The 12,883-nt window shown below is 44.0% G+C and overlaps 1 protein-coding gene across 1 annotated transcript in view; it reads left to right on the top strand.

Moving 5' to 3' along the window:
- Positions 1-9,796, top strand: part of LOC126426499 (uncharacterized) — a 40,507-nt gene extending 30,711 nt beyond the window's left edge. The window contains exon 4 of the mRNA XM_050088406.1: positions 7,250-9,796. Within this exon, the coding sequence (XP_049944363.1) occupies positions 7,250-8,739 (1,490 nt within the window). The 3' untranslated portion in view covers positions 8,740-9,796. The remainder of the gene's footprint in view (positions 1-7,249) is intronic.
- Positions 9,797-12,883: the final 3,087 nt, after the last annotated feature.

Here is a 12,883-nt window from a genome sequence, read left to right as displayed (position 1 = left end):
TTACGGAGTGGAATAGAGTGTGTCCCGACATGTCAGGCCAATAGATGTTCAATGTAGTGGCCATCATTTGCTGCACACAATTGCAATCTCTGGCGTAATGAATGTCGTACACGCCGCAGTACATCTGGTGTAATGTCGCCGCAGGCTGCCACAATACGTTGTTTCATATCCTCTGGGGTTGCAAGCACATCACGGTACACATTCTCCTTTAACGTACCCCACAGAAAGAAGTCCAGAGGTGTAAGATCAGGAGAACGGGCTGGCCAATTTATGCGTCTTCCACGTCCTATGAAACGCCCGTCGGACATCCTGTCAAGGGTCAGCCTAGTGTTAATTGCGGTATGTGCACGTGCACCATCATGCTGATACCACATACGTCGACGCGTTTCCAGAGGGACATTTTCGAGCAACGTTGGCAGATCATTCTGTAGAAACGCGATGTATGTCGCAGCTGTTTGGGCCCCTGCAATGAAGTGAGGACCAATAAGGTGGTCGCCAATGATTCCACACCATACATTTACAGTCCACAGTCGCTGTCGCTCTACCTGTCTGAGCCAGCGAGGATTGTCCACGGACCAGTAATGCATGTTCCGTAGATTCACTGCCCCGTGGTTTGTGAAACCCGCTTCATCGGCAAACAGGTATAACTGCAACGCATTCTCTGTTAATGCCCATTGACAGATTTGCACTCGATGATTAAAGTCATCACCATGTAATTACTGATGTGGCGACAAATGAAACGGGTGAAAGCGGTGACGATGCAGTATGCGCATGACACTACTTTGACTCAGTCCACCGGCTCTCGCAATGTCACGTGTACTCATGTGTGGGTTTATGGCAACAGCAGCTAACACACCAACTGCACCCGCTTCTCCTGTGACGGGCCTGTTACGGACCCGTTTGCGTGCTACGACCATACCTGTTGCATACAGTTGGCGGTAGATGTTTTGCAATGTGCGGCACGTTGGATGCTCTCTGTCCTGGTACCGTTCTGCATACACCCTGCAAGCTTCAGCTGCATTTCGTCGACACTCGCCATAGATGAGTATCACTCTCCGCCTTTTCAGAGTTCGAATACACCATGGTCACAGTTCCTAGAACACCACACTATCACAGACGTCTGGTAACACGGTGTACTACAGTTGGTCTGCGTGCGGAGACGAATGCAGAATAACAATAGCAGCAAGCGCTACATGCGGACATTGCGACAGCTAGACCAAACCACAACAGTGCACTACAGCCACACTCGTAAACACGGTCGTCATCGAAACATGTCCCTGCAGATGCTGCTCGCCGACCGTGGCCCGTGTTTGTTACAAGACGCAACTGAATGTTGGAGGTTTCAAGCGTCAACTTTAGGTTACAATATCTCCTCAGGGAGTCACACCTAGTGATACGTGGCTGGCGACCACGGGGCCCCGAGCTGAGTCCTGGCATTGCTTCCACTTACTTATGCCAGGCTCCTCACTCTTATCTTTCCTATCTGGCCACCCTCGGCCAGCTCTTGTTCTTTTCCGACCCTGACGCTATTAGGTTTCGAGGGCTAGGGGTCTTTCATTCTCCAACCTATACTTCTCATGCAGCGTCTGACCCGGAGCGGGCGGCTGCAAAAGGCGTCTGTATCCCATGTTAGGGGCGGCCTCCAGAACTGCGGAAGGCAACGGAATACCACCGCAGATTATCTTCCCTGCATAATGCAGTCTCCATTTTATGCACAAAAAATGGCTTCCTCTCATGTTAAATCAGTGTCCGGAGGTAAAATAGTCCCCCATTCGGATCTCCGGGGGGGACAACTTGAAAGGAGGCAAAAAATCAAAACGAGAATTGGTACCTGGAATGTCAGAACTCTGCTACAAGCAGGAAAACTAGAAAACCTTAAAAGAGAGATGGAAAAGAATCATATGGACCTCGTAGGAGTTGCTGAAGTAAGATGGAATGGACATGGAGAGTTGCAGTCAGATGAATATGTATTCTACTACTCAGGAGGTGAAGTAAAAGGAATTAATGGTGTAGGAATGATTATGACAAAGGAATTGGCTAAATGTGTGGAATATGTAGACTATGCAAATGACCGGGTTATTGGTGTAAGGCTGAAAGGAGCACAAAAAGATTTACTGATTGTCCAGGTGTATATGCCAACTTCAGAACATGATGACCAAATTGTAGAGGAAACGTACAATGTAATAGAGAGAATAATGGACGAAAATAAAAAATGCTGCAAAATAGTAATGGGAGACTGGAACGCCATTGTGGGAGAAGGGAAAGAGGGAAACATAGTAGGCAGTCATGGTCTTGGAAAGAGAAATGACAGAGGTGAATGGTTAATTGACTTCTGCAGGGAAAGGCAGCTGATAGTGGCAAACACATGGTTCAAGAACCATAAGAGGAGGCTCTACACTTGGAAATCACCAGGGGATAAATATAGAAACCAAATTGATTTTATACTGGTAGAAGAAAGATACAGGAATGGAATCAAGAAGGTGCACACATTACCAGGTGCAGATATTAATAGTGACCACAACTTACTTATGGCAGAAATAGAAATAAGAATGAAAAAACTGAAAAAGGCGACAATGGTGAAGAAATGGGATCTAGAGAAGATAAGGTCCAACAAAGAACAAATTACAGAAATGCTGTCTCGGGACTTTCTAAACACATTACGAGACAAAGAAGCACCTGATAATGCCAACGAGTACTGGAATATGCTGAAAGAAGGTATCATTAAAGCAGGACAGCAAAATATAGGATATGTAAAAGGGAAAAGGTCAAAAAAACCATGGGTCACACAAGAAATGATTTCCAAGATGGAGGAGAGAAGAAAATTGAAAAACAAGAACACTGAAGATGCAAGAAAGATATACCGAAGGTTAAATAACGAACTGCGAAGAGAAACAGAGCAGGCTAGGAAAAAATGGCTAAAAGAGGAATGTGATGAAATTGAAGAACTGGACAGGAAAGGAAGATACGACTTACTGTACAACAGAGTAAAGAATATGACATGGGAACAAAACAGAGCAGGAAGTGCTACTATGGAAATTTTGAGTAAAGACGAAGAGGTAGTGTATAAAGATCGTGACGATGTCCTCCAGAGATGGGAAGAATATATAAAAGAGCTATATGACACAAATAGCAAACCAGAAACTCTGGAACTTGAATCACACAACAGTGTAAGTGATGAAGAGAAAGGACCGACCATCATAATGGAAGAAGTAAAGTCTGCTATTGCTGCAATGAAAAATGGCAAAGCAGTAGGTACAGATACAATACCGGGAGAAATACTAAAATGCTTGAACCACAATGGAATAAGAGAAATATTGAGGTTATGTAATAAAATATATGACAGTGGTGAATGGCCTGAGGACTTTTTGACAACAGTAATGATTCCATTGCCGAAAAAACAAGGAACCAAGAAATGCAGCGAGCACAGGACAATCAGCCTCATTTCACATGCAGCCAAAGTGATGTTAAGAATAATTAATAAAAGACTTGAAAAAGTAATAGAGGAGAATCTCGGCGAGGAGCAGTTTGGCTTTAGACGGAATATGGGCACCAGAGATGCAATAGGGCTCCTACGAATCTTAGGAGAAAGGATTATTGAAAAAGGAAGAGACCTATATATGTGCTTCATTGATTTAGAAAAGGCATTTGACAATGTGGTTTGGGACAAGCTGGCGACTATTATGAGGGAAAAGAGAGTGGACTGGAAAACCAGAAGACTTATAAACTCATTGTACCTTAATCAAAAAGTTTCAGTTAAAGTGAGAGGAGAAAGTACGAACTGGATCAGACTAGGGAAAGGAGTAAGACAAGGATGCTGTTTATCACCTACTCTTTTCAACCTGTACTTGGAAAATATGATTGACCAATGCTCATTAGATGACAAAGGAGTAGAAATTGGAGGAAGAAGAGTAGGGTGCTTGAGATTTGCTGATGACATGGTCCTTCTAGCCACAGGGGAAAAAGAATTACAGGATTTGGTGGACACCATTGCAACTAACGGAAAAAAATATGGAATGAAAATTAACACAAATAAAACAAAAGTATTGGCAATAGGAGGAAATAAGGAACTAAAAATTGTGCTGAATGGAGAAAAACTAGAACAGGTGCAAAATTTTAAGTATCTTGGAAGCAGGATAGACACCGACTGGAAGTGCACCACAGAAATTAAAACAAGGATAGCAATGGCAAAAGAGGCGTTTTATAAGAAAAGGAGAATCTTCTGCAGCGGTATGGACAGAGAACTCAGAAAGAGACTCATAAAATGTCTTGTATGGAGTGTTCTTCTATATGGCGCTGAAACATGGACTATGAGGAAAAAAGACAGAGAAAGGTTGGAGGCTTTTGAGATCTGGACATGGCGGAAGATGGAAGGAATAAGTTGGATGGACAGAGTAAAAAATGAAGAGGTACTGAGAAGAGTGGGAGAGAAAAGACAGCTACTAGATGTAATAAAGAGAAGAAAAAGAAATTGGATTGGGCATATATTAAGAAAGAATGACGGACTGATAAAAACAGTTTTAGAAGGTTACGTAGAAGGGAAAAGAAAGCGAGGAAGGAAGAGATTCCTGACACTGGATGACATGATGGACGGTACAACATACAGCAGCCTTAAGAAGGAAGCAATGGATCGCAGAAAATGGAGAGGCAAAGGACCTGCTAATATAGCAGATAACTGATGATGATCTCCGGATGAAATTAACATTTTACTATGCAACAAACGGCACTGATTACGTATTTGTTTATATGTTCAGATATGCTAACAAAACTAACGTGGCTCCATTTAAAAAAACGTAGGTTTGTGTAAAAAAACATACTTCCGTGCATTTTTGTATGGTTTGTATTAAACAGTTACACTAGCCCCTCTCCTCACGTTCGGTCTGTGGAATCGGTTCGTCAGTATTTGATGTGGTTTACGAAATATATCCATCGGTAACGTTAGATGACTCACCCTGTATACATTGGATGATGTGTAGCATATCAGTATCATTCTCCTTTGATTTGTACTCTGAACAGGAATAGTGCTCGAGGAAAACGACCATCAGGACTTCTCAGAATGCAGTAGGTAAAGCCGTCATCAAGCTGAAGCCTGGTTTGGTCACCACAGTGCTTCGCGAGCCATTGTCCTACTGCAGGTTGTGGTCACTCGCCGTCTTCCTACTTCTGAACTAACTCACCCAGTTAATAATTGTGGGACACAGTTAATTATTGGGTATCTGAACAATTCTACAGTTCCAACATTTTCGATTTCCATAAATCAATGTCAGAGGTGAAAGAAGAGATAAGTGACAGAAGGAATCTCGGGAGCAATGCCTGAATCCCAAATCTCTGGAGTTGTAATCCCACATTCATCCACTCAGCAGCTGAGGCATATATGTCCTAATTGCATTTATTGCTGCATTATTATCATTACACAAGGTACGAGTCAGACGAAGTAATTACATTTTTGTGCGTGTTTTTGAATGTATGCAAACAGAGTATTAACAGTAAATCGTTCATTGTGGTAAAGGAACTCCCAAAATCGTCAGTTACTGTATTTTGTTGTGCTTTTTCTCGACAATCTCGTGCTAACGACACAAACTGGTGACAAATATGCTCCATCACTTTTTTTTACGCTGCGTGATGGGGTCACTAAGTTCACGGAGGAAAGTGAAATATCACAAAGACGAGAATTCAGCCTGCATCCTATTTCTTTGTACAGGACGCCTATGGAGTTATGTCAAAAGAGTAGATTCTATATGGACGTAGTTAGATATAAAAAAAATACGTATCCAACGGATCAGTGTATGGGCGATCACAACTTCCTCAGATATCTACGTGTCTCGCTGTCCCCCTTGCTTTATTACGGGTCGTCCTAGTAATTCTGCTTAGAAAGACTTCCTCAACACTTGTGTCAATTTTCCATTAATCTTTCAACGTTGAGCCACATGAGGCTTTATTATTCTTCATATTCAGTTATTTGCGTGGTAAGATCAAAAGTTTGTCATGACGATTTCAAAAGGTTGTTGAGGTGGTAATGTTGGGATTTCGTGGTAACCATTTTAATGTGGCTTTAAATGCTGCAGAACCAAATAGAATCCGAGAATAAGTTGTTCATTAAGAAACCCACACATCTGAACAACAAAATGAGACTCAAGCTCCTTCCTTCTAGAACCACACAAGATCCGTGATTGCCTTGTCATGGAGGTGAGATACTGAAAACTTCTGTTGTACAGAGAATTGGAAGTTCCCATTCATGCAAGCTTCAAAAGAATGTGGTCCTAACAGGTATTCTGATCACACAATGGCCCACATAAGGTGAGGTAGGTTCCTTTCCAATTCTGGCCCACATAATGTGAGGTAGGTTCCTTTCCAACTCTTGCTGATAATGGGTACTTTCCTTAGACAAAAAAAAATTTTTTTCCTCATCAAATAGTGGTATATGGGACATTTATAGGTAAATAACATTCTTGAGCGAGACATGGCAGAAGTCGCCACAACGAAGTACAGTAGGTTACAAATCGTTGCTCCACACCATTGTCAGATAATTCAGTAACAAACATGGGCCTAAATCCTTTCGTATTCATATTTTTTCAGAGTGGTCGTGCATTGTTGAAGAAGATGCTTGAAGTCCAACTGCTCTTCTGCAAATGATTTTCATTGGTGACTGCTCATCTGATTAAGAGTGGGTGACACACGTTTCCTGTCACTTTTTATTGCTTCCAATATGTGGTCTGTCTTTGAGACAGCCTAAAAATACAGGACATTTATCTCAATCAGGCATGGCTACTTTACGAGGGGGACTGAGGCAAATGGTCTCATCATACCTTACATAGTTTTTCCTATCTGCGAATGTTCATGCACCCACGAATCCTCCACTAATCTCTCCTTTACAAGATAACTGTTGGTCCATGGATTCGGAACTCAAAGACCGCAGTTCTGGAACAAAAATATAATTCTGACAACATTGTTTTTTTAACATCTTCAGTGCAGGACTATCAATAAAACCTATTTACTTCCTTATTTTTACTACGTCAAGAGCGATGCAGGGACTTCTTGGACACCCTGTAGATGAAATAGACGCGCATAGTAACATGATATCTGTCTTTGTTAATACTCTTACTTTGTGTTGACATGCCGCCTTACATAGTTCTGGGTAACTGAACCTGGGTAATGTGGGTAAACAACGCCCAGGCTCCTCATCCAGAGAAGACTTTGGATTCAGCTGCCTGCAGTGTACGGGCACCACCTACTTGCTGTCGTTTTCTTGCAGACGAGGAGTGGCAGCTGGAGGACAGAAGCCACGATACGCTCTCCGTGAACACTGACTGCGTGCAGCTGTTGGTGAACGCCCTGGACCACCCCACGTGTCCGCTGGAAGACCTGCCACTGGAAGCCATGAAGCAGCGCTTACAGTGCCGCGAGCAGCTGTGGGACGACGTGGTGCAGAGGTCGCCCCACATACCCGTCACCAGCTACCTGGCCTACACGCAGAGGATAAACGTCAACCTCTGTCTGCTGGCCTGGATGGCGGTCAACTCGTACGGCATTTGTCAGGACGTCCCGTTTAGTCTGATACAGTCCGTACACGATGCTCGCTGCTATTTCGATAGTCCTGATGATCAATCATGTCTGCAGTCGAACGCTACAGACGCCATCTGTTCTGTTTCCAGAGCTATTCTGTTGCTGAAGTGTCGCGATTTTTCCTCCTTTAATGCTTCTGATGATTGTACGCTCTTTTATTACCCATTTCAAAGTTTCCCAGTTGGATTTACTAAATCTATCCGCATACTGTATCAAAACTTAACAGAAGAAACCCTGAACTACAGAAACAGTTTAAACAACGCTACCTTGAGATACAAGGATTTCAAAATTGACAGCTTGAAGCCTTTAGAAATCTCATTTATACTGATAAATATCATTTTCCGTTTCTCGACTGCCGGAGTATACATGTATCTTCCCCAGTTACGTAACTTGCCTGGGAAGATACTCTTGTCGTTTCAGATCACGTGCATAGTCCAGATCCTGTGTTCTGAGGTCGTGTATCGTATGGCAGGCGTCCCTGACTTACCTACAGCAGTGCTGATAGACAGCGCCCTCACACTTCTCAGCTGTATCTGGCTGAACTCATTCTGCTACCACATGTATTCTTGTGTTCGCCATCTCAGGCTTCCTAACCAGCTACTACCTGCTGAAGTAAGCCAGTTATTCCGTCGTGAGCTGCTGTGTGTGTTTATACCGTGGAGTATAGTATGTGTGGCAGCTGTTGCTTTGGAAAAGACGAGTAAATATTACCTCATCCACAGTCGCATAGTAGTCCTTGCAGGGATTTCAGTGTCTGTGGCATTCAACTTGGTTTGTCTCGGACTGATTGGATACATGTACCTATGTAATCGGTGCTCCATGCGGCAACTCAAAATTGTTGATAACAAGAAATTTGCCTCAAAGAAGCAATGTCTTTTAATGTCAGTTAAGGCCGTTATATTAAGTGGAATAGGAATTATTATTAGAATTGGGTTCCACCAGGCTCAGGGAATAGCGCAGTTAGTGTACTATGTACATCTAGCTACGATGGCGCAAGGACCAGTGCTCTTCGTCTGTTTCGTTTGCAATGGAACGACGCTCCCCATGCTGAAGAACAGGATACTTCTTTGGTGGAACCCAACCAACATCCCTGCAGGTCTAGAGCTGTGTTCGGCAGCCGAGAGGAATCTGGCCAGGAGAAACAATGAACAGTCTCCCTTTTCAGAATCCTCGCTGTAGCCTCCTTCAGTATTTTTCGCAAATAACTGTTTCCACACTACACTGCATTAAACTCAGCAATAAAATGGAGTGTACCTGATATGACAATATCAAACGTCATTAAATCTCATATCGTACAGCCAGTACTTCTCTTTCCTAACGTCTCCTTCATTTATAACTGTGTGCTTATTTGTGAGTGGTAGCCTCTGTCTACCTATTCTAATGCACTGAGACTACTTACTAAAATTGTTGGGAAATGCTTCGTGTATACAATAGGCTGCGTCAATCACACGGCCTGTTATATACAAGGAGAACGCAGCATGTTGTCGGAGAAATTCCCATTCGTCAGGGTCATCTACCATGACGATGGTGCATTTCTGGACACATGTACGTAGGACGTTTTATCTCCGTTTTCCGTCGAGGATCTGTCTTTGCAGTTTGTCGGTTTTATTAATGTATAATGTATGATATTAGTATATAACATTATGTCTGAAACAAGGAAATTTTCCATATGTGTGTGAAAGATGTACTTTTACATGATTTGTAATTCAAGTACCATGACAAGAGACATTCAGATACTTATAAAATCAAAAGAGAGGGGCCAATGACTGAAGTGGTGTGGTCATGAAAGTGTAAATGGGTTTGTTCAGCTTATTAGTGGTTCGATTACATAGAGTGGCTCAAACAAGTATTGTAATAAAGTAACACATGACTTGTTGTGTGAAATGTGGCTCGAAGTGAACGCAAAGTGTCGAATGGCAGAGTTATATGAGATTAGCATTATTGGGTTTGTGAGACAAGATGGTGATTTGTTAAGCTAGAGGTTTGTAAGGGTACTATGGCAGATGTTAATAGTTAGAGTTCCATGTGCCACTCTTGAGCAAGGAAGAACATTACTTAAAGGCGTTTTTACAGAAACAGTACTGTGGAAGGATAAACTTGTGCCAGTACTGTGAGTCCTGGAAACATGTGCCATAGTAGCTTCACTAGAAGCACACAGTACGCCGAAATTGTTGTGATTCGTAATCAATAGAAGATCTCCCATTTGTTCAAATAAAACCTGAGTGAGCAAAGTAAAGGAGTGTCTGTGTGAATTTAGTACCCAGCCCAACGGAAAATCCTGTGATAAATAGTACTACGTGGAGTGATTTTCGTGAATTGTGAAACTACAGGACTCATCGCGCACTTAGCAGGCACCCGCAGTGTTAACCGCGATTTCCGTGCTGGACGCAGTGGAACCAGAGGCCGCAGCGCCACGAGGGAGGCAGGTGTCGGGTGCGGCCCGCCTGGCCGCAGGGGGGCGCCGGCAGCTCAACACATTCTGTAAAACCGTTTGACGAAGATTTTCAGGCCGTGCGCCTCGATTCTGTCAGCGCAGCGCCAAGCCAACCCTGGCCCGCTTTGCGTGACGTCACAAGAGCGCGCCACGGCCTTCCCTTTAGGTGGTGGTGGCCAGAGCCGACACGGGGCGCACTGGGGGCGCTTAGCGGCCCACCCAGACAAGCGTCCTGCACCACCGGGACACGCGTAAAGTCGGTCCGACACAGTGGTCGCCAGCCGAGCCTCGACCCGTTGGAAAGTATCGAACCTCATCGCTCGAAAGCCAGTAGTTAACGGCCCTCGTGCTACCTACTTACCCCCAGGCAAGATCCCGAGTTCCGACCGCAGTACTGGGAACATTCACAGCCGAGCCCGGGAAATTACTTTCGACTGGCTGTACGAAATACACAGTTCAAACTCAACAGGAAGACGGTCACAAAAAACATTACTCCCAAATTTGGATAACAAACTGAGATTATCGCTATCCAATTACCCCAGCCAAGTCAGTCTGAGTCGGAGGACCACTACCACTTCGCTAACATCACCGAGTTTTCCCTGAGCTACAATTCGCCGTAAACGCCCACACTAATTACTATTTCAACATCCGCAGATAACGACAGGAAAGTTCTTAACCGGTAATCGATGCGCGCAAACGAGAAAGCGTTTGGAAACTCGAGAACACTGTGCGTCGCGACACAGAACTCCGCTCCAGGGAGCCCGCGACCCGCCACGTCGGCCACACGGGCGCCGACGGCCAGCTTTCGATTCCCCGAACTCCGAGCCTCTCCACGAAATCCTTCTACACGTGGGCCTTTCAGCCAATCAGGAGCAGCAGAGGACTGCAAGCCCCACAACTGGTCACTCCCTGCTGCTGCTTACAGCCGCTGCTGTCACGTTCTGGTCTTCAAAAAGGCGAACCAGCGAGCAGATATGGGTGGTCAGGGAATCACCTGTTACAACCCTTTGACTCGTGGGGTATCAAGCATTAACTTCTGCAACCGATATACCTATTAAGGGCTTTCCTCTGATATATCTGGAGACAAGCATTCCCGCAGCCGAAACTGCTTGAACTGTTGTTACATGTACGTTGTTCGACAGCACACATGTTACTCAGACGATGTCCCCTGCAAAGTGCATCATGCGTAACTCGCGCCACTGTCGCCAAATGCAGCATTGTCAGAGCGACTCAGACTTGGGATCGGCAGTCTGCACAACCGCCACACTCTGAGACAGGGACGACCAACTCGCATCTGCGAGTGCCTAAAGGCACAGAACTCAACGCTGACTGCGAGCGTTCTCAAGCAGGGCGTGGGGACTATGGATCGTCCTGTTTCCGATATGCAACAACAGTTTTCAGCGCACCAGACTGAAGTAGAGAACTCTATCTCCACCAGATCTCCAGAAACGCAACGCTACGCCGAAAACCCAGACAATAAATCCGAAGTAAACAGGCAAAGCCGCCACAAACACGATACTCCAATTACATAATGTTTACACACATCCAAATACATCTCACGAAGAACAAGGTTTACAACTGGTTGGGTGCAGATGGAATTAAAGCACATCCAACACAACTTATGGCACTTTAGCAAACCCTACAATTAACTATAAACTAAGAAGGTGGCAAAGATACCGCCAAATCGTTGTAACCTGCACTAAAACAGTTTCCTGGGCCACCAAGTCGTTCACAAAAAAAAATTCGAAAAAATCTGCCAACATCACAACACACCCATCAGATTTCGAAACCCAAGAGAACAGTTTGAGTTACTTACCGATCTGAAGCAACAGTAACAGAAATCACACTGCACGCCAAACACTAAGCAAAAGAGAAACAACACAGACTTACGCTCGCCTTTGTGATAACCAATTTTGAGCGTGATACAACAAACGAAAAAACTGAAGGGGACCTAAAGGTACCGGAAAACTAAATCAAAATTCCCCGCTATTCCTTCCAGTCATCTATAGTTACAAACAACCAACTAACAAGCCACGTGTTCACCATTTCAGAATGCACTGTGTACCTCACAAGGTTGGACTATTTAAACACTACCTCCTCAATAACAGCAACGTCCATATTGCAACACTTTCCAATAAGACACGAAAAGCTGCGATATAAAGAGAAATGTGAAGAACGGAGTCGAGCACATCCAATTTTTAATTGCAAAATAGACCCAAAACAAGAAGCACCAAAATGCAGGAGCTGCAACACTGATAACGTTAATAGTGACGAGAGTCGCAAAGAAAGACCAAAACAGCCTATCTCAGTAAACAGAACTGAAAACATTAAGCGCATTGATGAAACTATCACGGTCTTCGTCCAAGAATGACACGAAAACAATCAAACGGAAAACATACTCTGAGTCTTCACTACAGCCCCTCCCAACATGATATTTGAAAGAAGGGAAATAATAACAGCAGTTTCTAAAAAGCTCCTACTACGTTCTTTGGCGAACACGGATCCACGTCTATATCGCCATATTGATAGACAAGGAGGCCTATGCCCAACCTAGCCTGAGACACCAGGAAGCAAGAATTAACTTTCACATTCAAGCCTAAGAAAGATATTGCCACTATCTGCATTAACACGCTGGGTTTCTGCTCTAAAAACAAACTCCCTAAAGGCATAATAAGAGAAAAAGAAGTTGGTATTATAGTCGCAGCACGTACCCCATGAGCAGGTAATCAATCTAGATAACTGTATCTGTCACGCAAACCAGACCGTAGTAGAAGCTGAGATAGATGCTTCAGAGTCTTTCATATAAAACACCACAACGATGTATCTTGCCGCGGTACTGCCAGCTGATCTCGTTAGTTATATACTCTCATTTTGCCCAGCTAAAGGAAC

The sequence above is a fragment of the Schistocerca serialis genome, chromosome 11 (genome assembly GCF_023864345.2).
Source record: "Schistocerca serialis cubense isolate TAMUIC-IGC-003099 chromosome 11, iqSchSeri2.2, whole genome shotgun sequence".
NCBI classification, from domain to species: Eukaryota; Metazoa; Arthropoda; class Insecta; order Orthoptera; family Acrididae; genus Schistocerca; species Schistocerca serialis.
The sequence above is the reverse complement of the archived record's forward strand: the minus strand, read 5'-3'. Positions and strand labels throughout refer to the sequence as shown.